Below are 26017 nucleotides of genomic sequence, written 5' to 3'. Positions count from 1 at the left end.
TCATATGAGTTTGGGAAACCTTATGTGAAAGTAAATAATTCTCAAGATGTCCCTGGTAGTCCAGGGGGTTAAGACTCTGCCTTCCAATGCAGGGGTGAGGGTTCGATCCTTGGTCGGGGAGCTGAAATCTCACATGCCTCAGGGCCAAAAATCAAAACATTAAACAGAAGCAATATTGTAAGAAATTCAATAAAGACTTTAAAAGGGGTCCACATTAAAAAAAAAAAAATAGCCTTAAAATAAAAGTAATCAAATCTCACCACAGTTGGGCTCCATCTCAAAACCTTGGCCAGGTTAATGAATGCTGTGGACACCCAGGAGACACCACGGCATAGCTCCCTGTGGGGACTTGACCTCTGAGCCTTCTGCGGGGGAGGCTTGTTCTCACTGAGCTGAGTGTATGGGCCAGGTCCTGCTCGGGGAGCATGACCTCTGCACCCTGATGGAGGCCCGTGACAGCAGAGAAAGGAGAGCGGGGCGGGGCGGCATCGGCCAGAGGGTGGGTCAGCGGGAGCACGTGGGGCAGGCCCAGATGGAAGGATACGCGAGGAAGAGAGATCTCGCCAGGCAGACCCACGAATGGGAGAAAACTCACGTTGTAGGCGGTGAAAGGCAAGATGCAAGTCCTCCAGCGGCGTGGCTAGGAATCTGGGAGGGAAGCAAATAGATTCCACAGTGTGAGAGAGTTAGGTTTTGTCAGTTCTGCCTGATGAGCCCTGAAACAGTGGCCATGGAAAAACAACCCGTAGAGTAAGCTCTGGAGCAACCCCTGTTCAGGTAGATCGCACCCAGCAGCCTGGGCAGGTTGACTCTCCGGGAACTTGACTTTGCAGAATTCATAACATAGGATGGTGAAGACGCCCATAAAGGGAAGCTGTGTGGCTTGCAGAGGCAACCCAGCAAGTCCCGCATGTGCACCCCCAGCCCTCTGTTCATTAGGGTGACTTTCTCGTGGGTGGCTGGCGTGCCTTTGTCCTCATCTCTGCACCTCTCCTAGGTCAAGAAGAAGAGAGGCTGGCCCTGGAAACCGCCATGATGTATGGGGCCAAAAAGGCCCTCAACACAGAGGGCGTCCTCAAATCGAAGTCTGATGTCCGCATGAACTTCGAGGTGGAGAATGCCGTGCTGGGCAGGGACTTGAAGGTCATCATCACCTTCCGGAACAATGGCTCCGCCCGCTACACTGTCACAGCCTACCTCTCCGGAAACATCAGCTTCTACACCGGGGTCTCCAAGGCGGAATTCAAGAACGAGACCTTCGAAGTGACCCTGGAGCCCTTGTCCTGTAAGTTGACGGGGGGTCTGCTCCCTCCAGGATGTGGGAAGAACACCGCACGCATCACTAGGCTGTTGATCCACCCCCTCACACACACACAAACCTTTATTTAGTGCCTACGAGTCCAGATATTATTTTGTGCTGGTGACACAGCAGAGTTGCTCATGGAGTTGATGGTCTCCTGGAGGAAAGATGGGGGCTGGGCAGGAAACAATTGAATAAGCGAATATACACGGCTCTGCGTGGAATAGGAAAACACGAAGCAGGGTAAGGAAGACAAGAAGCGCCAGTAAGGGGCGGGGTGGCCAGGGAAAACCTCTCTGACAGGGTGACGTTTCACAGAAAACTAACAGAAGGGAAAGAGCTTTCCAGCCAGAAGAAAAAAAAAAGAGGGAAGGCCCTGAGGCCAGGGCTTGTGCGATGTGTTCATGAGCAGCAGGGGGCCAGGGTCAGAAACAAAGGCGTCTAGAGAAGGATGGGGGTACCGACCAGGCCAAGCCTAGAGGACTCTGTGAGGACTTTGTTCTGATTCCAGCGAGCTGCAGGGCCACGAGGGGGTTGTGAGCAGAAGCGTGCCCTGGTCCGACTTGGGTTTGAAAGATCACTCTGGCTGCGGTGTTGAGAACAGACCACGGGGCCGTGGAGCTGAGCTTTCGGAGAAGTTACGACGCTCTTGTGATAGTTCCGAGACAGACGGTGCTGAGAGTGAGCGCGGCGCTGAGAGCCGTCCGGTCTGGGCGTGTTCGGAAGGCCGAGCTCTCAGGACCGGCTGACTGGTTGGGTGTACGACGTGAGAGAAGGAGACTGTGGAGGAAACTAAACGAGATAATATATATGGAAGGCTTCCCGCGGGTGGGCTGTCAGCACATGCTAACTTTGAACATGTTGACACTTCGGGAAACTGAGACCAGAAAGGGTGAGCTGAAGGGTTCAAGGCCACACGTAGCAGTTAGAAGTAAAGTGGGTACCGGAAGCCTCATGCCATTCAGGTAGGGGTGGTGAGCCAGCTCCAGGCATCCTTGGGCCCTAAGGGGGCTAGTTCCTGTTACCTGGGGTCCCGTGGCCCCTCAATCCCCCAGACTAGGAACTGTACACCGTCCTCTCCTGACCACTAGAGTTCCATCTCAGACTTCTTCCCCTCCTCTCCCTGATCCAGCAAAAGCATGAGCTCACCTGAGCTAGCAGACTAGAACGGCATGAGACCTTAGCCGTCTGTCATCCACCCCTGGAGGTGGGGCCCGACTCAGTATCAACACAGCTCCCACCACTCAGCCCACCCCAGGCTTGTCCTGAATAACCTGAAGGGAGTCGGAGACTGTTTTTTGCTTTACCCTGCAAGCAGGTGGCACTAACTGCATGCAATAAACTGCCCGTTGCAGCTGAACGTACATTGCAGTGTACTGCAAAAAAAACACAGGATTCTAGACCTTGATCAAGCAGGTCAGGGTCTATTGTCAGAGGGTCTGTTGCAGAGAAAGTTTTCCAAGTCAATCAGGAGCATATTTTCCAGATTGACGATTAAAGGGGATCTGTGAGCTAGAATCAGCTGGGAAGATGTGAATAACTTAAACCTTTCAGTATCTTCCAGGGTGCTATGCCTTCCACTCGGCTATATTTAGTTTTCTTTGCATTTTTGGGAAAAGAGACAAGGCAGCCCCTGTCTGTGTCTCCCTTGGCTTTCCCCAGACACCGTCAATGGTGCTGGCAGGATCCCAGCTCCACCACTCAGAGAATGAAAACCTATTCTTCTTTCTCTTGCCACGTTTAATAAACTTTATCTAGAACAATTTCTTGTGCAGTGGCAAAACACAGCACTTACATAACGTACTATTTTAGGAGCCTGGTCTCTAGGGCTCAGAAACACAGCCCAGTTTCTTCAGTGCTAAGATTTAGAGGATATTCCACCTCAGAGAATAAAGAGACCCGAGGCCAACAGGATCAAGGCAGAGCAAGTCTCTGTAAAGTTGTCAGGCACATCTCAGTAGCCTAGACATCCCCGTGGTCAAACACGGCCCTCTAGAAATACCAGAGGATGTGCATTATTATTACTGTTATTACGGGAGGCTGCTAGAGGCAAAATGCATGTTGAAGGCCGCTCACTTTGCCGCTCCATCTGGCCCATCTGGCCACAGGTCGCACGTGCTCCTCTGAGATTGTCTCCAATTGAGGGACAGAGTTTTAGTCTTCTGGACAAGTCACTGGTCTGGGAGCCATGGGGGAAGCAGGGTCCATGCTCAGATGCAAAGAACGCAATAGGTGTGTGTCACCCAAAAAGGCAGAATTCGAGGGTCAAAGTCAAGGCAAGTTCACGGATTCAAAAGGCGGCCCTCAGTAGGATAGGACAGCTCCAGGAAGCAGGCTGAGTTGTTGACTGCTCGTCCAGGGCAGACCAGTACCTTCTAATAACTCTGTGTAGCCCATGGCTGACTCCCAGCCCAGGCACTGTTCTCTTTCAGGCCTGACCGTTGTTGCAGGGCTGTCGGGTGAGTGGTAGGATGTTTAGCAGCATACATGGGCTTCCCTGGTGGCTCAGATGGTAAAGAACCCACCTGCCAATGCAGGAGACACAGGTTTGATCCCTGGGTCAGGAAGATCCCCTAAAGAAGGGCATGACAACCCACTCCAGCATTCTCACCTGGGAAATCCCATGGACAGAGGAGCCTGGCGGGCTACAGTCTGTGGGGTTGCAAAGAGTCGGACACTGAACATGAGCAGCTAAGCACCTGGCCTCCACGCAGGAGATACCAGCATCTACCACCCAGCGGTGACACCCTAAAAGGTCTCCAGTCATTATCAAACATTCCCTGGGGTCAAAACGTGCCCCCCAACACACACACCATTGACAACCACTGGTCCAGATGACCATCCTTCCCATTTCATCAGGAACTGCCCATGTTCCGGGGACAGGACTTTTAGTTTCAAAACAGACCATCCAAGTCCACTCAGGTCTGCCCTAACACCACCCCATCTCCTGTAGAACCCCTCCTGGGACTTCAGGAGCCTTTCAGCCTAGAATATGCATCATCGCATCATTGTATTCAAATGTAGATTCTGATTCCCTGGACGAGGGCGGGGCCAACAACCAGTATCTGCAACCAGCTCCCAGGCGGCAGAGCTCCTGCTAGTCTGCAGGCCACAGCCTAGCTATAGGGACCTGGGTTGGGAGGCCCACCCAACCTTCCACTGAACTGAGGTTCTTAGAGGGCTGATTCCAGTGGGTGAAGGGCCCCCTGGGTGTCGAGCAGTGCTTCTCAGGCCCGCTGTACATAAGGATCAGCTACAGAGTGGTCAAACAAGACCTAGACCCCAAACCTCCAAGACTCTGATTGAGATGGTCTGGGGTGGGATCCAGCAGGGTAGGTTCTTAAGTGTCCCCCAGTGACTTCGAGGTGGAACCAAGACTGGGCCGTCTCAACGCCCAGTCCTCCGTGTAGAGACCTTGAAGCAGCTGGTAGGCATAGCCTGGCGCTCCATCACCTGGGTGCCCACAAGGCAGGAGGCCTCCCTGTGCTCTGATCGGTGCTCACCCCACACAGCCTTCCGGCCCCGGGTCCAGTTCACCCGCTCACAATGGGGGGCCAACGAGAACATACACACGTATATATACCAGAGACATGCACAGATATACATAATGCAGACATGCACGTAGAGCACTCTCCACTTTGGGAATTGTTTCCTTTGACAACTTCCACTGAGGGGAGGACTCTTTGGCCAAAAGCAGACAGTGAGCAGGCCAGCCATGGAGGAGACATTCAACTCCGTGCAGGGGGAAGGAGGAGTGAGTGCCCCGTGCCCCGGCGGCTGACCACACAGCAGGGGCACTGGTTCTGCCCAGCACGGGCTCGGCCTGCAGGACAGCAGCCCTTGGCCCCCTGGAATCCTGTGCTCTGGAAAACGAGAGTGGGAGGAAGTGTGCAGGTCAGCCAGGCAGAAGCCCACCGCGGCGGTAGAGCCACAGGACAGAAGCCCCCTCCTCGGCTCAGATGGTGAGCAGAGGGGAGCTGGGACCAACTCCCTGCTGCCGGGGTCCAGCCCCGGTGGATCCAGGGAATTCGAAGCGGGGACGGCGACGGTGAGGATCAGGAAACAATTGCTTAATTAAACGTTAATTAAGGATATAAAGAGTGGTTAAATAAGGATAGCTCAGTGAGAAAATTCAGTGGAGAAAAGAGGCTGAATAACTTGGTTTATGTGGAAAGCTAATAAAATTCCAAGGCTAGGAATTTACGTCACCTTCATAGGCCGCAGGTGTCCTCCTGTCCTCCCGAAGGAGAGGAGACACTAAGGCCTCCCCGGTCAGATCTTAGAAGCCCAGGCATAATTAGTAGGCTTGACAAGCCTCCACGCCCCAGATGGAAATTCAGCCAGAAGGTGAGAGAAAGAACGACATGGGGAGACCAAGTTTCGGTGAACAAAGCCCACAGTTTATTTTCCAAAGTAGTTTTTATACCTAAGTTATGCATAGAGGATAATGGGGGAAGGGGTAGAGTCATTCAGTAAGCCAGGCTTTCTTCCTGCAAACTTATCATATGCAAAAGTTTAGGTGATTTACATCATCTTCTGGCCCAGAGGCCTGTTAACATTTTAAGATCCTTTCTTCAGAAAACTTATTTTTCTCTAAAGGTGATTATTCTAAAGTCAGGAGCCACCCTCCGAAAGCATTAGATAAAGTTGCATTCCTATAGGGCAAAGGTGTGGTGGTCTGTAACAAGAAAAGAATTAACTCAAGGGTCCAAGGTTACAAACATTAAAGCTACTACTTACATTCCTGTGCACCAATTATATTAACCAATACACTCCCAGGGACACAGTAGGTAGGGATATGGAAACTTAGCAGCAAACATTGGCCCAACAAGTGAAAAACCCTTCACCAATACAATTTCTAATCAATCTTTTAACTGCTCAAAGGAATGTGTATTTAGACAGTTTAAACACTCTTGTCATGCCCAGGAACTTTATTAACTAGAGCTGTAAGTTAACTCTTTTTCAGAGAGAGGTGGTGGGGGACAGCCCCCTGTAAAGCCAGAGGTCTAGGTGAGAGCACAAAGCAGTAAAGTACGCAGACTCTGGTTTTGGGGGTAGATGCTCGAGAATTTCCAGGGGGACTCCTGAGGCTCGATCCCGCCTTTGCGTATGCCAAGCCTCCTTCCTCATGACCTTTGCCACGGGCGGAGATCCTCATGCTGGCTCCCGGCACCCCGCTGTCCAGATGCAGATGCCATCCTCCCTGGCTTGTCCCCAAGAGCTCACCTACATTTGGCACAGAGGTCTTTTAAGTTGCAGATAGCAGAGGGGGTGGGAGACAGTTGAACGTGTGTGTGAAATAGGTTTCCACCACTTCTTTCTCTTAAATAGAAAACTCAAATTAGGTTGGAACGGCAAGAGTTGGAGAAGAAGTGTGGTGCCAAGGAAACAAGGAAAAGGTTCAAGTAGTCAGCAGCTGCGCTCAAGCATGGCCCGTGGCTGCCGTGAGACGTTTCCTATCTCAGGAGGGCGCTGGGCACTGGGGCCGTGGGCATCCCCGCCCCGTCTGCTGTCACGGAGCTGTTCGTGCACAGGTCCAAGCAGCCGCAGCTAAAGCCTTCCGGTCCTTGGTTTTAAACCTCTTTGTCGTGCTGCGTTTTATTAATACAAGAGCAAAATCACTGCTGGGAAGACGGGACACGTTTTCTCTAGGAAGGCTTGACTGAGTGTTCCATTTCCGGAGTGCTCCTTGTCCCTGAGGGACTCTGTGTTCCGCTCGCCCTCCCCTGGTGGAGGCTGTGCCAACGGGGAGAAGACGGGGCCCTCGGGGAAGCAGGGAGCATCTCCTCCCAGGTTCTGACACCGGCACGTTTGTGTTTCTTCTCTCCAGTCAAGAGAGAGGAGGTGCTGATCGGAGCGGGCGAGTACATGGGCCAGCTGCTGGAGCAGGCCTTCCTGCACTTCTTTGTCACGGCTCGAGTCAACGAGACCAGGGACGTTCTGGCCAAGCAGAAGTCCATTGCGCTGACGGTCCCCAAGGTCGTCATCAAGGTCAGTTGCTGTATCTCAGCCAGGCAGGAAGGCGAGGCTGCTGCTGAGGCCCCCGGCCTTCGTGCTTGTGAATGTGCGTGTGTGAGCGTGTGTCTTGTGTCCTGCTCCCCCTGCAGAGAAGAGGAGCTAGGATCCTCCTGTTCTTTGAAAGAAGTGAACTGCCCTATAAATAGATGTGCACATGTAACACTTTTCTCTCCTCTCCAGATTTAAATATATAGATGTGGCTGCAGATATAAATATAGCCTGTGGGTATAAACACACTTGTGGGGGAAGATGGAGATGTGTAAAGGGCACAGATAGAACTCAGTGTCTCCAGAATCAAGTGGGTCAGGCGTGGCCTCAGCAGCTGCCTGGATCCCCTCCCACGTGTGCTGCTGCCCGTGGGGTGCTCACTGCGTACAGCAGAACGCACAGACCGGAACGTCCGCCTGGCGGCCACGGCGTTTCATTTGTGACACACCTGGCCACCACCGGCCAGAGGCGGACACGGAGGATTCCACCACACGGCTCCCTAGGAAGCTCCCGCACGCCTCTTCCCGTCAATTACTCCCCCCGTCACCAGGACAGCCGCTCTTCTGACTTTCCCACGTATTGCCTGTTTGGCTAGTAGTTCATTTTTTAAAATAATTTTTAATTTAGCTGTTAGTCCCTTTTTCTTTTATTTTTATTTATTTTATTTATGTGTGGTTTTGGCCTTGCCACATGGCATGTGGGCTCTTAGTTCAAACCCACAGCTCCTGCATTGGAAGTGGAGACTCTCCACCACTGGGCCGCCAGGGAAGTCCCGCTGGTAGCTGTAACATTTGCCTCTCCATTTTCACCATTTAACATCTGTCTCAGCGGAAACCTCTGCCCAGATGACTTAAAGGCACTTGGCAGAGGGGTGCTGGGCACAGGTGGGAGGAGAAATAAATGTGGCGGCCTGCTGTTCCCACGTCTCAGGAGCATCAGCAGCTTTGGCACCCACATCCCGGAGACCCATCCTGCCCTGGGAGCAGAAGCCCGGGCCTCCAGCGGGGTCCTTGGGCGTGACATCTCATGTCAGCCTTGTCCAGGGCTCAGAGACCTTCCCAAGCGATTAAGAGTGATGAGCACAAATCAAGGTGCGTTCCTCTAATGTGGTGGGTAATCAAAGTCTTGGAGTCATCTGTATTTTAAAGCCTCTGGAGGGGGCGGGCGGGGAGGGGCAGTGAAGCCCTGTGTCTTACAAATTCCTGCTCTGAGTCACTTGTAAAGCTGGTCACTGTTGTGTAGCGCTCAGAATGGCAGCCTCCCCTGGGTCCATGCCCTGTGGATGGTGATCTATCCGAGGGCTACCCTGCGATGGGTGCCGCTAGGCTGAAACTTGGGCCCCCGGAGGCAGAGAACCCTGGACCCTCCTTTTCTAGAAAGGCTGGAATCCTGACACCTCCTTGGTTCTTCCACCTCAGCCCCTTCTTCTGGGCCCGTCACAGCAGCATCCCACCAGAGGCCTGAAGACACAGAACAGAAACGAGGGCTGCAGGCTCTGCAGGCAGAGCAGGAGAATATACAAAACGGAGGGGTGGTGTTGGGGGTCCTCCAGAGGCACCGCCACCCCCCTGAGAACGGGAACTCGGGGGTGCTGTGACCGCGGCCTGCTCACCACGCACGGGGCGCCCCCCTCCTGGTGAGTTCTCCCAGAAGCCACGCGGTCCCCTGCAGGCCCCTCCCAGGGGTCGGCGAGGCTTCCCTTCCCGCTCCTGTTCAGAACTCCACCTCCGAACCTTGCCCACCAGAGGCAAGGCCCGCGTGCTCACCTAATTACGAACCGACAGCTTGTCCCCGTGAAGGACTCAGGAGAGAGACTTCCCAGATGGGAAGTGCTCAAACCGCAGCACAAAATAGAATTTAATTGCACCGCTGATAATAAACTGGGCGTATAAAGGAAGCTGATAACTTTCATCTCTTAGACATTATTAATTGAAGGATTATTGGTGAGTCGTCTTCCGAGTGTACTTAGATGGCAGCTCAATTCCCCAGGGGCAGAACCCAAATCCCTTCTCTTCCAGCTCGAGTGACCTGGGCCGGGATGGTATAGTTGACCAAGAGCTGCAGGGGGTGCTTGTTCTTATATTTGTTTTGTCTTTTATCTCTGTAAGCACATCAGGAATGCAGTTCTTAGAGGAAACTTATTTAGAGGTAGGACTTCCCCAGTGGCTCAGTGGTGAAGAATCCGCCTGCAATGCAGGAGATACAGGTTCAATCCCTGGGTCAGGAAGATTCCCTGGAGGAGGGCGTGGCAACCCGCTCCAGTATTCTTGCCTGGAGAATCCCATGGACAGAGGCACCTGGAGGGCTACAGTCCATAGGGTTGCAAAGCATTGGACACGATTGAGTGACTGAACAGCAACGACAGGGCCACTTGGCTGGACTCCAGCAGGAGAGAGAGGGAAAGCCTGGCCTCCGTTCAGGTGTGTTCAGGAAAGGAGGCAGGAGCGTGGTCACGTATGCATTCCCTAACCACTAACCTCACTGACCACATCAGCCCCGAAGATGAGCTCAGCGGGAGCAGGTGAAGACGTGCTCCTGGGTGAGGTGCCTGGCGCCCTGAAAGCCACCAGGGGTCCCTGAGCTGTGAGAGGCCCTGACTGCAGAAATGTGCTGCCTGGCTGGGGTCCCAGAGCCTCCTGCCTTTCTCTTTTCCCTTCAAGCCTGTGCCCAGAGCTCTGTCTTCTGGGCACCCTGGCTCAGCCTCAGGGCTGGAGCTGCCTGAGTGCAAGTTTGCAGCTGTTCTTGGCCTCCCCCTCCTTTCTGGAGCGAATAGAGACCAACCTGGACCACGATGGGGCCCACCTGTCTGGATCCACATCAAGTCAACCAAAGTTCTCAGGCCAGTGGACACGTCCTTGCCACCTAAGAACCCCACCTCGCATGTGACCATATCTCGCATGTCTCCTGTGACCACAGAGATGGGAACTGGGTTAAATTGTGCTCCCAGTTAACTGTTCCCTGCACCCACCACGCGTGAGTCACAGTGTGTGAGCCTCATATGGAAAACGGCAGGAGAGAGTCATTAAACTTTAATGAGCACATATCTCTTTTCCCAGGCTATCAAAATATTTTGATGAGAAAAATATATTTTATTAAAATCAGATGTAGAATTTTTCTCTGCCTTCCCATGTGTTGATTGTTGTAAGAGGCTTTAAGTCAGGAAAAGATTCTTCAGCATTTTGATGGTTGAAGTGAAAGTCACTCAGTTGTGTCCAACTATTTGTGACCCTATGGACTGACTATACAGTCCAGGGAATTCTCCAGGCCAGAACACTGGAGTGGGTAGCCTTTCCCTTCTCTGGGGGATCTTCCCAACCCAGGGATCGAACCCAAGTTTCCCGCATTGCAGGCGGATTCTCTACCAGCTGAGCCACCAGGGAAGCCCTGATGATCTTGATGGTTAATGAAGGGCTATTTGGGGGAGAGGAGAGGACAACACAGGGATTCAGCTGGCCCACAGGGTGGAGGCTGGTGCGGGACCTGGAGCACTGTGCCAGGGGCTTTCCTCCCGGTCTCAGAGAGCAGAGAAGGGTCCCAAGGTTCATGTCCTCACCCAGGTCAACCAGAGCAAGAATACCTTTTGTAGAGAAGCCCCAGAGCACGGGGCTTGGATGGCCGGGCCCCCTGGGTTCCTCATCCTACCTGGGCAGCTTTGGGTCAGTTCCTCAACACCTCAGCTGTACAATGGTCCAGTAGTATCGCTGACCTGTAGGCTACTGGGAGGGATAATAGAAATAACTCTCACAAAGAGCTGAACACGGTACCTCTGTCATGGTGAATGCCCAGTGGGCTGGCCCAGTGGTAAAGAACCCACCTGCCAAGGTAGGAGACGTAGGTTTGATCCCTGGGAAGATCCGCTGGAGGTGGAAACGGCAACCCACTCCAGTATTCTTGCCTGGGAAATCCCATGGACAGAGGAGCTTGGCGGGCTACAGTCCCTGGGGTCGCCAAGAATCTGACACGACTGAGCGACTGAACAACAATCGTTAATACTCGCCCCGTTATTAATCGTAATCATGTGTAAAACAACGCATTGTCGGGGACTGAACGTGTGCTGTTTCTGAGCGCTCAGCCTGGCCCAGGACCTGGTGGTTGCCGGCAAGAGTCCGCTCCCGCCCCGCCCCATCCTCTCTGCGCTGGGATCCTGCACCGAGAAGTGCTCCAGGCAGCAGGGCCCACGGGCTAGAGGGACGGTAATGCTCGCCTGGCGGCATCGGACCTGCGCCCTGGGTGTTGAGCATGTGCACGGTTACCTATGGGACTGTCCTGAGGGGGAGGCCCGTCCCGAAGAGCCTGGAGGAGCCTTGGGGAGGGGGTGGGCGAGGAGAGGTGGTCACACACCTCAGACCTCCTACTAAGACCTCCTCTCAGTATCTGGGCAACGAACCCCTCCCAGTGCCATTGAAAACAGCTCAGGTTCCACCGCCTCCTTAGGATCATCTCGTAGGCGCGTCCATCTCGTAGGAGCGTCCTGCAGCTGCTGTAGAACATCCTCAAACACCAGCAGAACCTGTTTCCTCCTGTGAATGAGGAACGCGTTTGCCAGGGAAGAGGGGCTCCCTCTCCTAACAAGCACAGAAGCTCGGGGCTGGCTGCTCGCCCAGATGGCTCCTGAATCAAGACGCTTTCTTGGTTTCTCTTAACAACCCCTGTGCTCCCCCTGGGGCCTAACTAACCTGAGGCCACCTGTAGCATCCTCCTCGCCCGCCTCCTGCCGGTGCTCCAGGAAGCCCCGAATGTAACCAGAGAAGAGCCAGGGGGCCTGGGGCCGTGGTGGCTGCTGAGGCCGGGACCCCAACATCCCAGTTCATACCCTTTATCCAAACTGGGGGCCTCCTGAGGACTAACTAGTGTCCCCCAGGTGCTGGACGGCCACCAGGCAAACTGTGAGACTCAACTGCCATTTCACTCTGTTCTTGTGAGAGCCCAAATACCTGGAAATTTCCATCAAGGCAAAAAAAGGAAAAAAAAAACAAGAGCAAAACTCTGAGCTCTAATTATTCCCAACCCCAAACCCTAAACCTTCTCTCCTCCCAGCCTCCCAATGTTTCTCCGCGACTCTGTCGGTACGGGTCCCGGTCACCAGGACGCAGCCCTGCCGCATCCATGGCCCTGCAGTGGGCGGCAGGGCGAGGCGGCTGGAGTGGGCTTCCCCGCGTCTCTTTGGAAGGCGCCGGTGGAAGCTGCTGGCTTCTCTCCCATGCGCTTCTCGGCTTCGGCCCCTGAGAACCCAAACCCACGTCACTCCCCACGGGGGAACGTGCGGATGAGAAAGTTCCCCTGGTCACCCTGGCAGCGCGGTCTCCCTTTGAACCTCCACAACATTTAGAGTCAAGAAAGGCCGTCTTTCGGATGCTGTGCTGCGCAAGGTATCACGCGGAATCCTCCCAGGAGCCTCGTGAGAAACCGAGGCCCAGAGAAGTCAAGTGACTGGCCTGGGGATGCACAGCAGCGGCCACCGGGCTTCAGATGCTGAGGGCAGCCCACCTTCCCCTCGGCTTGCCCACTGTGCTCGCTGTCTCTGGCTCCTCCCCGCAGGGGTCTCCTCAGCACTGCCCTGAACCCCCTGTAGCAAGAGACCAAAGTCCATGTGAAGGCCCACCCTGACGGGCTCCGAGCAGGTGAAGCCCAGATCAATATTCTGATTGATCAATATTCTGGGACCCGGGAGGGTCCAGACCAGCCGTGGCTTCACCTGCTCAGGTAGCTGCGTCTCTCTCCATCCTCTGCCGGTCCCGGAGGGTCAGGCCGTCTGCACCCCACAGCCAGGAGCGCGCACCCCCAGGGCTCCACTGTGAGGCGCGCCTCTCCACCTCCCTCTTGGCGTAGGTGTGAGAAGGAAAGTGAGAGTCGCGGGTAATGGGCTGCCTCAGACGTGTTCCCTCTGCATTCCTGCTTGCTATTTTCTATTCTTAAAAACAAACACGCAGGCAAAGTAGAACATCAAGGATAACGAATCTCGTCTACCTCGTCATATGACCACGCTGTGCTTGAGCTACTAGATCTCCTTTGAAACGATAACTCTATCTTTACCCCACTTAGAGAAGACTGTTATCGTCAAGTAAGACAGCTGTGTCAGAGCCCCAGGGTTACCTTGCCACGTTTGACTCTGGCATAGAGATCTGATTCTTTCCCTGTAAAGTCGGAAAGAAGGAGTTGAGTTGTATACATGTTTTCAAATTTAGTTCAGGATCAAGTTGTAGTCACCGAGCTCCACTGGTCGTTCAGCGACGGCGAAAGCTAATACTGCAAATGACTCTTCAGTGGATTTCAGGAAATAGACTCCTTTCAGCGAAAAAGGAAGTTACTATTTTTGCCTCTCTGCTGTCAGAGATGACAGGGTGTGCAGCGTTTAAAGATGAATGCCCTGGAGTCAGAAAGACCTAGATTCCTATCTGGATCCTGCCGACATCCAGGGTCTGTAATGTGGGCATTTTGTTTATCTTCAATGTTTCATTTCGTGTCAGTAGAATGAGGATGATGTTACTGCCCTCCGCCAAGTCCACAGAGGGTCACCCAAGATAAAGGGAGCACAGCGGTGAGCAGGGCGCCTGCATCACTGTACGGACCCTGAACGTGCCATGAGCTGCTGTCCCTGCCATTACTAGTCAGGGTCGGTGCAGAGTCTCCCTTCCCCCACTTGCTGTGTGACCTGGAACAGGTCACTTCACTTCTCTGGGCCTCACTTTCCTCATCTACTTCATAGGGTTGTGAGGATTAAATGAGTTAATGTGAGTAAATCCCTTACATCACCATTGTCTAGGAGGTGGTGGTGGTGGTACTCACTAAGGTGTGTCCAACTCTTGCGATCCCATGGGCAGAGGAATTGGCAGGCTTCAGTCCATGGGATTCTCCAGGCAAGAACACTGGAGTGGGTTGCCAGTTCCTTCTCCAGGAGATCTTCCCAACCCAAGAATCGAACCTGCGTCTCCTGCCTTGTAGGCAGATTCTTTACCAACTGAGCTACAAGGGAAGCCCAGTAGGATGTTCCCTAATTACTGGAATACCCTAAATACGCACTGTTCAGTACGAGAGCCACTGGACACATGTAGCTGCTGAGTACTTGAACTGCGGCTCGTACAAGTGAGGAACTGAGTTTTTACTTAATTTAATTTAAATTCATTTAAACATTTAAATAGCCCCATGGGGCTGGCAGATACCATACTGGACAGTCTTGGAACAGTGGCTGACTGTTGTAAAACCATTTGCATTATTTAGTCTATGCCAATTCAGCTGGGCTAGAGAGAAACAGCCGTGGTGGTGTTGGTGAGTATGATTCACAAACAAGCAACTGCTCGTTATCAGCAGTGATAACGCTCCCCGTAGTGGGAGGAGGGAAAAGTTCATTTTCCAGTGATAAGTCACGGAAGACATGACTGGCAGCCCCTGAAATAAGCACTGTGAGGTGAACTAATAAATCATGTGAATTATATTGACAACTAAGCTCATTCTTTGTCAAACTTTTCCTTCATTTCAGTTTTGATTTTGAATATAGCTATATATATATTGTAAAGCATATACTCCATTGGAAGATCTTGTGATTTCTTAAAAAGCAGTTCTTTCCTAAAAGTGTGTGTGTGTGTGCGTGTTAGTAACTTTCTTGTTTACCAAAGAATCAGAATATTGATCTTTATCATGAAAAAAAACAAGGACTCAGTACGTCAATATTGGTGAATGATAGTTTAACTTGAAAAAGTATCATATTTTATGTCAATATAAAAAAACGGAAATACTTTAAATGGAATATTGGGGAAAATCGGAGCGCAGAAGTGTTTGCTGTCCCTGAGGATGATGTATGTTTCATCCTGTCCCCTGGTCCAAGTAACGGCTGGTCGTCTGTTCAGTGAGTACACGCTGTGCGTGGCGCATCGTGTAAACCAACATATACTTTGAAGATCCTACGTATATTCTCCATTTTCCTCAAAAGAAGGAGGAAATATTGCCTAAGCAGAAGATGGTGATGTTGAATGTTGGGTTTTTAATGTTCAGTTTGGTTTGAGTTTCTAAATTTCATTGTCTTCTCAGCAGTCAGGCCAAGGACGTTTAAATTCCAGGGGCAGGAGACAAATGTCAGGAAAGGGATGCTGGATCTTTGTTAATTGCAGAAGAAACTCTCCACGATCTGAGAAGGGCCCCCCTTTCATCGCAGCCTGCTCCCTGCTCCAGTATCAGGGAAGGCTGGGAAGTACTTACTTATGTACCCCTCCAGCAGCTAGTAACAGAGACCATATCTAGGAGCAAACTGATTCGGCACAATACATGAAATTATCTAAGACTTCATATCCTAATCATACTCAGACCTACAGCCCGTCTCTGAAGGCCCAGACACTGGGCCAATCTCTCAAATACTAAATCCCCCTATCTCTGCCATCAGTCACCTGTGACCCACTTTCCACAGCAGAAGGGTCTTCCTGTAGAGCTAGCCTACCCGTACGTAAAGGATCCTTAACCACCAGGCCCCTGAGGGCCACACACGTCCTGGCCTGTAATGAACCCCCTGAAGCCACATGCAAGGTGTGCATGCATCCTGCATTTGTCACTGTGTTTGTCTGTAGAAGGAAAGGTCAGTAGCTGCTATCAGGTTTCTCTAAGGTTCCTGTAATTGCAGTAGAATGCCATGAAGAAAGCAGATGGCTCCAAAATATTTTTCCTCCAAAATCAAAGTGATCATAGCAAATGCTTTGGCCAGTAGTGTCTCTGAAGCAGTTCTACTGTCTTCAATTTAGACAGCTTTTGTAAATGTTATCTTTATCCTCTATTTTTAGAAACCAAAAAGTGTTCTGAGGTTTTTTTTCCTTAGGAAAAATATGTTGGATGAACTTGAGAATTAAGCCAAAGATTCTATGTAAAGTATCCCAATAATGGACTTTTATACACCCATCCCTTGTACCATGGGGACTGGCTCCAGACTCCTGCAGAGACCAAAGCATCCCCAGATGTGCCCAGCTTTGCATTCTGCTGTGCACGCCAGGTTGAGGACCACTCAGGAGACACTGCTTGGCACACAGTCCTTGCTTCGTAGGTGACACCACCTGCTGTCCTCTCCACCGTCACCCACGCCCACTCCACCCCTGACTCCTCTTTCCAGCTCTCCACCCATTCCACCTTAGGGGGTCGAGATTTGACAGTAATAACCATGGACGATTGGCTATAATTTTCCTTTTTCTTATAGATTTTTAGTTATAGTTTTAGTTATCAATGTGTCCCAAAGAGTAAAGTCATAAGGTTTTACCCTTCACTCTAGAGTCTCCCAGGTTCAACCCCTGGGTTGGGAAGATCCCCTGGAGAAAGGAATGGCAACTCACTCCAGGATCCTTGCCTGAGAATTTCCATGGACAGAGGAGCCTGGCAGGCTACAGTCCATGGGGTCACAGAAGAGCCGTACATGACTGAACGACTAACACTTTCACTATTACTACTCACTAGACTGAATGACTTCACTTTCACTTTTCACTTTAATGCACTGGAGAAGGAAATGGCAACCCACTCCAGTATTCTTGCCTGCAGAATCCCAGGGACAGAGGAGCCTAGTGGGCTGCCATCTATGGGGTCGCACAGAGTCGGACACGACTGAAGCGACTTAGCAGCAGCAGCAGCAGAGTCAATAAGGGAGAATCTTCTTGGGGCAAAGTCCCTCCTTTTTCTCTCTGTTCTAGCAAGGCTCATTTCCATTTGACTTTTCCTATGTCATACACTGCTTAAAGAAATAATGTAGTATAATAGCTGGGTTGCTACACGGAAAACTCAAACAACCAATACATTTCCTTTTTAAGCAGTCGATTTAATAGAGCACATATTTACTGGACACCAGCTAGATGCTGGAGTTGAAAGCGGGCTAAAACGAAGTGAATAAAGGAAAATACCCCAAGTATTGCTAATCCAAATGATGTAGTTGAGCCTGTAATGTCTTGAGCCAGCCATTGCGTTAGCTGCTTTATACGTATTGTCTCATCCTGATCCTTTCCTAGGAGGGAAGGACTAGTTTTATTATCTTGTTCCCCAGTAATTCAGAGTTTGCACAGATCCATCTGTCTGGCATACCAAGCCCCGAAACCAACAAACAAATGCTCCTAGCCATTTCCTAGCACCTGGTGTCAGTGCTGGGAAAGCAGATAGTCCCAAGCGTGCAGTATTATACATCGTGAATAGCATAAGGACCGAAATAATACTAATAGCAACCCTAATAATAGTGTTCTACAACAATTACCCCATAGGAACATCCACCTTGTTTCAGAAAACTGAGTCTCAGAAAGGTTGAGACCTTACAAGACCTCACAGCTAGTAAGGCCCGAAGCTGTCATTGAACTCTGGCCGCTTTGCCGCATACCCAGTGCTTCTGTTTTTTAAACTTTTTATTCTGTATTGACATGTAGCCAGTTAACAATGTTGTGATGCTTTCAGGTGAGCAGCGAAGGGGCTTTCAGCCATACATGTACATGACATGTATGTACATACGTGTACGTACATGTCATGTACATGCATCCATTCTCCCCCAAACTCCCTCCCATCCAGGCCGCCACATAGCATTGAGCAGAGCTCCCGGTGCTGTACCGGAGGTCCTTGTTGGTTCTCCATTTTGAATATAGCAGTGCGTACACGTCTGGAACACACCCGGTACATCTGAGGCTTGTGATACGTAAACTCACCCCAAACAGCCTTCTAGCTTCAGATATCCAGACTGGGGAGGAAAAGTCTTTTTTTGCCTATTTTAGCATTCAGATTCCTCTTCTTCAATGATGAGGACTCCCTCCTTGGATGTATTTCTTTCTCAAGTACCTCCAGGAGCGTTTTCTTCCTCTTGAACTCGGGGATCCCTCCCGTCCTGGCAGGAAACCTGAACCCTTTCCAGGAGCAGAGTCCACCTGTCCTCCCTGGCCGCGGAAAGCTGTTGCTACCCTGAATGCACTTCCACCTCCTGCTGCCGGGAACAGCCAGTGGCCGAGGTTGATAACCTGAACTCTAATTAGGGTGGTTTTCATAATGAGGAAAAGACTGTGATTCTAATTAGCAATTTTCCGTCTTTTTCTCAACAAGTATCCCCCAGTCAAAGCAATATCCTCATCACATTGGCTCCTTTGCCAAAAAATGGCCACACTGTAAAACAGAAGGAAAAGCAAAGATGGGTAAAGATGTAAGGGTGCAGAAAGAGGCTTTGTGTGCGGCTAACATGCTTCTTTCTCCTCCAACTCACTCCTCAGGTCCGTGGTGCTCAGGTCGTGGGTTCCGACATGGTGGTGACGGTTGAGTTCACCAATCCTTTAAAAGAGACGCTTCGCAATGTCTGGATCCGCCTGGATGGTCCCGGAGTGACGAAACCGTTGAGGAAGATGTTCCGGTGAGCGCTGGGGGAGGTGGGGACCTGGGGTAGGACCGTGGGACGTTCCTCTTTCTCCATCTTTTCCCAACTCACATCTAGCCCCGGTGAACATGTCTGAGAAGCTGCTCCCTCCTTATTTACAAGTCTCTGGGGCTTGGGGTGTTGGTTTGACCAGCACCATCAATTCTTAAAACCACTCTAATGAGGTGGGTACTATTATTAGCTCCCTTTGGCAGTGGAGAAACCTGAAGCTTTGAGAGACTGACTGGTTTGTCCCAAGTTGTACAGTGTGTAGAAATAAGTCTGCATCCAGAAGTAGGATGGCTGATTCCAGATCCCCAAAGTCAAGAGTTTTGCAAACTGCCTTGTTCTTCTAGTATTTACAGGGTACCCACTATGAGTCAGGTGTCATGAGTTAGGACCCTGGCAGGAGTCCTTTCTTTCCAACCCTACTCCAAGATCTTACCAATCCGAGCACTCTCTAGAATTGTTGCTTTCAGTAGAAAAAAAAGGTGAGCCTAGAGAATTCTGATGCCGGGAAAGACCCTGATGCTGGGAAAGATCGAAGGTGAAAGGAGAAGGGGACGGCAGAGGATGAGATGATTAGATAGCATCACCAACTCAATGGGCATGAATTTGAGCAAACTCCAGGAGAGAGTGGAGGACAGAGGAGCCTGGCCTGCTGCAGTCCATGAGGTCACAAAGAGTCAGACACGACTGAACAACAGTGGAGAGTTCTAGACTTGGTTTCCTGTTTAGGGGACCAACAGCCGTTCCAGGCCCGTTGCTTGAAGGTCTGCTTTTGGCACACTTCACACCGTCAGACTGTGCCTACAGGTCTCAGCTTCTGTGACTTCTAGTGACAAAGAGTGTCATAGACAAGACAGCCCATTCCATGGTCAGATAGTTCTAGTGGCTGGAAAACAATTCCACCTTTCAGTCCCACCAGTGGGCCTAGTCTGCAACCTGGACCCGTACAGAGAAGAAGGTACATTTGTCTCCCACCTGATGGCTTGCAAATGTCTGCAAACCGCTGTCTGATCTTCCCGCGTCTTCCCTACTCCTCCCCAGCTTCATTCCCCTCACCCCTAATGCAGTTTCAACTCACTCCCTCACGTACATCCTCCAATTTGTCAGGGCTCCTCTTAAAGTGTGACACCCAGAATGGACCCCAATCTCGGAGGTTTATCACTTTCATTTCTACCGCAAATAAGGCCCCGTCAGCATCAATCAGTCCAGCGTATTTCCTGTGGGGTGACCTTCTAAGGCACAGAGAAAGAGGGGGAGGTATGTGGAAACCGCCTTACGACCCAGATACGTTAGGAATTTCCCCAGCTCCCTTTGTGGAGGACTCTGAGTCTGTAAGACAAGAGCAAGGCCCTCCTTCACCCTCTCTGAGACATCTTTAAGACGATGTGCCCCCTGAAGACTGCATTTCTGTCGAATCACAGCACTCACAGCTTCTGCATCTGAGCATTTAAGAGGGGCCTGATGCCGGCAGATGCAAGAAACAACAGAGAAAATAGTTTGAGTGCTTTAATTAAAGAAAAAAAAAAAAAACCACAAGCACAAAATATAACAACACTTCTATGCTAATAGGGAAGCTGCCGGGGAAAAAAAAAAAAAAAAGGAATTAAATTAGAAATCAACTCCAGCTAGCGGAAGAGGTCAGAGGAGCGTGCCCCACTTTCGTCAGAAACGACAGTCTCGCTCACCCGTTCTCACACCTTCCCACTCGACTCAGATGCAAGAATCGCTCAGGCGAAGTGAAACACGTTTCTTCTTCAAAGAAGCCCCCTGCTGGAGCCAATTTTTCCTCCTCCAACAGTAACCCCACAAGCTTCATCTGAGGGTACCAGAACCTCCTGCCACCTTGACACCGTGGCTGTGCAAGAATCCCACCTTGGTCGCAAGCCAACGCAAGAGGCAACCTGTGCATTAGAGGAAAAGGTGGCCCCGCGGCGAGCAGAGGCCCAGCGCTGGCGAGACACCGACTCGGGGGGCTGAGTGTCCAGGGCCGTTAGGGGTGCGTGTGCGCTCAGTCGTGTCTCACTCTTTGCCACCCCTGGACTGTGGCCCACCAGGCTCCTCTTCCATGGGACTTTCCAGGCAAGAATACTGGAGGGGTAGCCATGCCCTCCTCCAGGGGATCTTCCCACCCCAGCACTCTAATCCCTGTCTCCTGGGTCTCCTGCATTGGCAGGCAGATTCTTTCTTCTCACTGAGCCACCTGGGAAGTCCAGGTGCATTGCTTATGGTTAATACCTGACATTGGGGAAGGGTAAAAGGAGCTGAATTGGGGCAAGGACGGAGGAGGCCATTCCCTACATGGTGGATGCAAGGCAGTGTCCCACCCACACTCTGCCTTAGGCTCCATCAGTAATCGCTTCAACACACAGATCTCCAGCGCATCAGTAACAGAGCCCAGTCCGCAGTCTCTTGTGGGGGTACAGGTCCAGAGGGTCGATCTCTGCAAAGCAAGGGAAGCTCTGTTTCTCAGAGACTGCCAGGAATTGGAAATAAATTAACACAGGAAGTGTTTTATGATCCATGCTGAGCTTGGGACTTTAGGGAGACCACTGCTTTCCCTGTTTCCTCCTGATTCCTCCTCCTCACACCTTCACAAGCAAGACAGGAGCCAGCCAGCACCCACGTCCATCTTGTCAGACGACTGATACACAGCTGTGTACCCTGTCCTGTGAAAACCCAATCAAAGAGTGGCAGGTCCGTGTAACAACTTGGACTCTTCAAGTGCAATTCTTTGGGACCAACCAGAACCCTTCACGGGGCTGTATTCTTTTCTCAGATACACACCTTGAATAGTCAAGAGAGTGCCCACTCCACTCGGCATCCACACCCCTGCCAGGGCCCTAGGTGGCAGGGAGTCTGGAGCTCCAAGCAGAGGCTCTGGTAGGTGGGTGCTGGCGAGCAGGGAGCTGAACGGGGAATAGGTGGTGCCTTGTCCGTGGCCTACTTGGCACAGCTGACTCTACTCCGAGACGATTCACCTTACCGCTCTCTCTGTGCTTCCTCCTGCCGTCCTTGGATGCTCAGAGGTGCTGCCCCCTGAGACCCATAGCTGTCAAGTTTCTGCTTTTGATAATTCCAGAACATCAAATAATTCCTCTTCCAGATGCTTTTTTTTTTTTCTTTAAAAAACGATCAGGTTCAGTAAGTTATCTTAAGAGGAAAGTTCCCCGACTTTGGGCTGTGGTTTGAGATTTTGAGTCTCTCAAGTAGGACAGGGGGCTGGACACGAGGAGGACGAGCAAGGCAGTTGCAGCTTACTGTAATCATAATCCCTTAAGCCCGCCTGCGTTCAGGATGATAAATGGCCGGCACATCCTGATAGCTCAGCACATTACTGAGAGTCATTTATCACCACACGCATCCCTGGGAACACAGGGCTCTTCCAGTGTCACTGCACTCACCCAGATGGGGAGATGATGCTCTTCTTTCTGCATGCAGGCCTTTATCTGTAGGAAAATGCATACTTCGACATGGATGTGTCTCTTTGTGGGTATCTTGGATGATACTCGTGAGCGGGCATGGGTACATGGATGAATACCATTATGGGGGCGAGCTGATGAATTAGAGCAAATAATGAACCCACTCCACTATTCTTGCCTGGGAAATCCCACAGACAGAGGAGCCTGGCGGGCTACAGTCCATGGGGTTGCAAAGAGTCGCACACGACTGAGCGACTAACGTTCAACAATTCATTCAATGAAGTAAAGCTCGGGGGTACTGTTTCTGTTTGAGGGAGTTACCTTCCTTCTATGGCCGTCGGCCAGATCCTTAAACCAGACAGCTGTTTCACAAAATGTTCCTGATGGATCACTTGGGGGAAACAAAGGAAAAGGGAATGAATGAATCAGGGTTTGCTCTTGAGAAACAAATATCTAAAAACCTATATTCGTATTGAAACGCCTATTTAAATTAAGGGTAGAGAACTGTTTCTCTGCATCCAGGCAGGGAGAACCATCCTCAGTTATGTTACAGAGAGCTCAGGCATTGCAAACGATGACCAAAGCTGATGGTAAATAGTAAAACAGTAATTACACGGCAGCAGCAGCATATATCTAATATGTGGCATTTAGCCATATCTTGCCATCGTTCCAAGTGCAACATGAGTACCAACTCGCTCACCCTCTCCACATCCTCTTCAATATTTCATAGTGCCCACCGTTTACAGGTGAAGAAGCCCATGGTGAGGTCAGTGTGTTTCAAAGCTTCAATCATAAAATCAGTTTACCGAGTTGGAAAAATTCTCCCATATGTAGGCTATATGCGTGCACTGGTCACATAATATGGCTTTTCTGTAACTCAGTGAGATCATGTATATAGCCACATTTCTAAAGAACAAATGCCAGATTAATGGAGACACCGAGATTCTCAAAACCAATGCCTAGAGGAGCCCCAGAGAGAGACGCCCCCAAGCCTCAGAGGCATTTCCCAGGTCACCGGCCACAGATGACAAACACACAGCAGGAAGGTGCGTGGGCAAGTGACCCACGCTGGGTGAGGCAGGGTCGAGAATAACAGGGCGGGCCAGATCCCGAGCCCAAGAACAGGTCTGTCCCAAGGGGATGGGCCAGAACGAGTGAAGAGCATCACGACCTCAGTATAGGAAGCTGTGGATTCAGATAGAAGTCTGATCCCAGGAGGGACCTTTAGCCCCCACATGAACTGAGAGCATGTTTATGAGGCTACTGCAGAGGCTTGGGGGTTCTCGGCATGGGCCACGTCCACCAGGAGGCAGGCAGATGCATCCAAGCGGAAGGAACCATGACCCATGGGGCTGTGGCTGACCGAGCCTCGGATAGGAGCCCTGATCGGGTGGTGACTGGGAAACCGGCCGACCAGGCCCTTCTGTCTTCCAATCACCATCAAGTGAGAGAAAGAGCGCCAGTGACCCAGACCTTCACAGTGGGAAACGCGATCTGCCTCTCGGGAGTAAAACCTTTCCTGCCTCTTCCATCCTTTCAGGGAAATCCGGCCCAACTCCACCGTGCAGTGGGAAGAGCTGTGTCGGCCCTGGGTCTCCGGCCCCCGGAAGCTGATCGCCAGCCTGACCAGCGACTCCCTGAGGCACGTGTACGGCGAGCTGGACTTGCAGATTCAGAGACGACCTTCGATGTAGACGCACGGGGGGCCGAGCTGGACCCAGGCACCTGGCCTCTTGTAGTCTTGGCTGAGGAAGTTCTAATGCAAAAATAGTCAGCTCTTGCTTTAACTTAGCTGTGAAGCCCTGGACAGGACTGGATAGGCTCCCAGAGTGGTGACGGCGTGTATTTCAAAGACACGCTTTTCAGTGTGGCTATTCAATGCGCAAGGTAGTTTTTAATCAGCCCACCTTCCAAAGGATTCTGAGCATTAGCTTTAATTAAGCCCTAATTAGGCTCTTGGAGCTCATAAGAGTAAAAGTCATCATTTATCATCTCAAATGGCTGCAGCTCCAACATCAGAGGACTTCCCTTGCCTGGGGATTTGCTCAATACGTGGCCTCATGTAAAACAGGGCTTCTCATCCCCCTACTCAGCCTTTTGGGGATCACATACTCCCCAAATGGGAGGGAAGGACATGATTTGGGCCCTAGAATTCTATTCCCCTTTCTTGGAATCAGGTTTTAGCCTCCATATCAGAATATCTTCCCCAGGAATTGAGTGCAGCATCATTTTTCTTCTTGGCAAAGCCAGGGAAAGGTCTTCCATCTTGCACCTGCGGCAAAGCGACCGCCTGCCAAATTTCACAGATTTACGTTGTGAGAAGAGGTGGCTCCATATTAACAAATTGCATCTGCGGGGAACTTAATCCCCGAAGACGAGATACGAAAGCAGGTGCAATCTCAGATCTATTAAATAATGTAGTTTTATAGTGCTTTTTTTAGGAGGCGTCACACCATGGCCTGAACGGGAGGCACCAACGGCCCTGACTTTAACCCTTTGGGGGCTGTAGTATTAGAAGTTAACCAGACCGACTTAAGACAGTGGGGATGAGGAATTAACCTCCTTTAGTAGTGATTGTACTTCACCTGTCTCCCTGGAAGCATCTCTTTGGCACAATGACCCAGGTCCAGGTACAGTTTTAGAGACAGAATAAACCCAACAAGCTGGAGACGCTGGCAGATTTAGTGACCAGATGTGGAAGGGCAGCCACTACTTCTCTCACGCTTCACATCCCCCGTGTTGAGACCTCAGCTCCGCACACAAGTGGTAGAGGCTGAGACAGACTCCACCCTGCAAACAGCCAGTGGGGCTGTGCAGCCCATGGCAGAGGACGCGGATGCCACTGGAGTTCGGCTCTAAGGCTCCAACAGGCAAGGCGACCAAATATTTATCTGCAAGGCTGATTTTTTTTGTCCAAATTACCAAACTGATATGCCTAGAGTGTGATTTAGGTCGGTAAATTGTGATTCTTAGCAGAAGAAAGGAAAGACGAATAGTGAGGAGGAACCGGGGGAACGCCAGGATGGAATTGTGTGTGGTCTCTACAACCACATTTCTAGGCCTTTGAGACGGCTCCTGAGCCTTCGGCACTGGAATCCACGAGGGTTAGCCAGTCCCCTTCACAGACGCCTCGTACCTAACCCTACTAAGTAATCTCCCAGCATTTGCCAAGGCTTCCAATGCTCAGTTCTAAAATGAAATGCATTTTGCTGGACTGTTAAACCGGCTTACTGTAGTATATTCTTATTAACTAGAATGTAATCAAAGCTTAAAATAAAGCTAATCTGATTGTATTTGCACCTGTACAGAAGTGAACGCTTTTGCTTTTCAATACAACATACTACTAACCACGGCTGCTTGAGAAACCACCCTTCCTTGGCAGCAGCTGGTTCACCCTGGAGAGTGAAACAAGCATCTCTCCTTGAGGGAAAATAACTCAAATGGGTAATGACGTTACACTTAGCCTTCCTCATGGCTCTCTCTACATTTTATTAACCTCACTCAACTAAGGAGGAAGTTTGGTTCAAAAATCAGCTTCCAGAAACTTCAAAATCTGTGCAGACACTTTTTTCATGAGTAATCTCATGAATCATTATGATGACTCAGTGGACAAGCCAGCATGAACACCTATCATGACGAACACCTTTTGTCATCTTAGAACAGAGATGGAAACTATATGAAAAATATGTATAGGAGGTCCCAGATTCATGGCTGACATCACTGAGCAACTGCATCTTAGGGCCTCGCAATCCTTCTCCACGCAGAACTCCAACCAGCTGTTACAAACTGATATGGAGTTGGCATTCAGAATAAAACCTATTCTACCTACGTTTGAGTCAGCCCACTCCCATTGACAGCTGAGACTCTAGACTGTGCAATGATGCCACGGCTCTAAAAAATCACAGTTTAGCACTGGTAACAAACAACGTGGGCTTCCACGCTGGC

General features: G+C 50.9%; 1 protein-coding gene across 1 annotated transcript in view; it reads left to right on the top strand.

Moving 5' to 3' along the window:
• The window catches only part of F13A1 (coagulation factor XIII A chain), a 144053-nt gene extending 118682 nt beyond the window's left edge, over positions 1-25371 (top strand). The window contains exons 12-15 of the mRNA XM_005891153.3: positions 998-1285; positions 7131-7291; positions 18505-18641; positions 23613-25371. Coding sequence (XP_005891215.1) covers positions 998-1285; positions 7131-7291; positions 18505-18641; positions 23613-23766 — 740 coding nt within the window. The 3' untranslated portion in view covers positions 23767-25371. The remainder of the gene's footprint in view (positions 1-997; positions 1286-7130; positions 7292-18504; positions 18642-23612) is intronic.
• The last annotated feature ends 646 nt before the right edge of the window (positions 25372-26017 follow it).

The sequence above is a fragment of the Bos mutus genome, chromosome 23, assembly GCF_027580195.1.
Source record: "Bos mutus isolate GX-2022 chromosome 23, NWIPB_WYAK_1.1, whole genome shotgun sequence".
NCBI classification, from domain to species: domain Eukaryota; kingdom Metazoa; phylum Chordata; class Mammalia; order Artiodactyla; family Bovidae; genus Bos; species Bos mutus.
The sequence above is the reverse complement of the archived record's forward strand: the minus strand, read 5'-3'. Positions and strand labels throughout refer to the sequence as shown.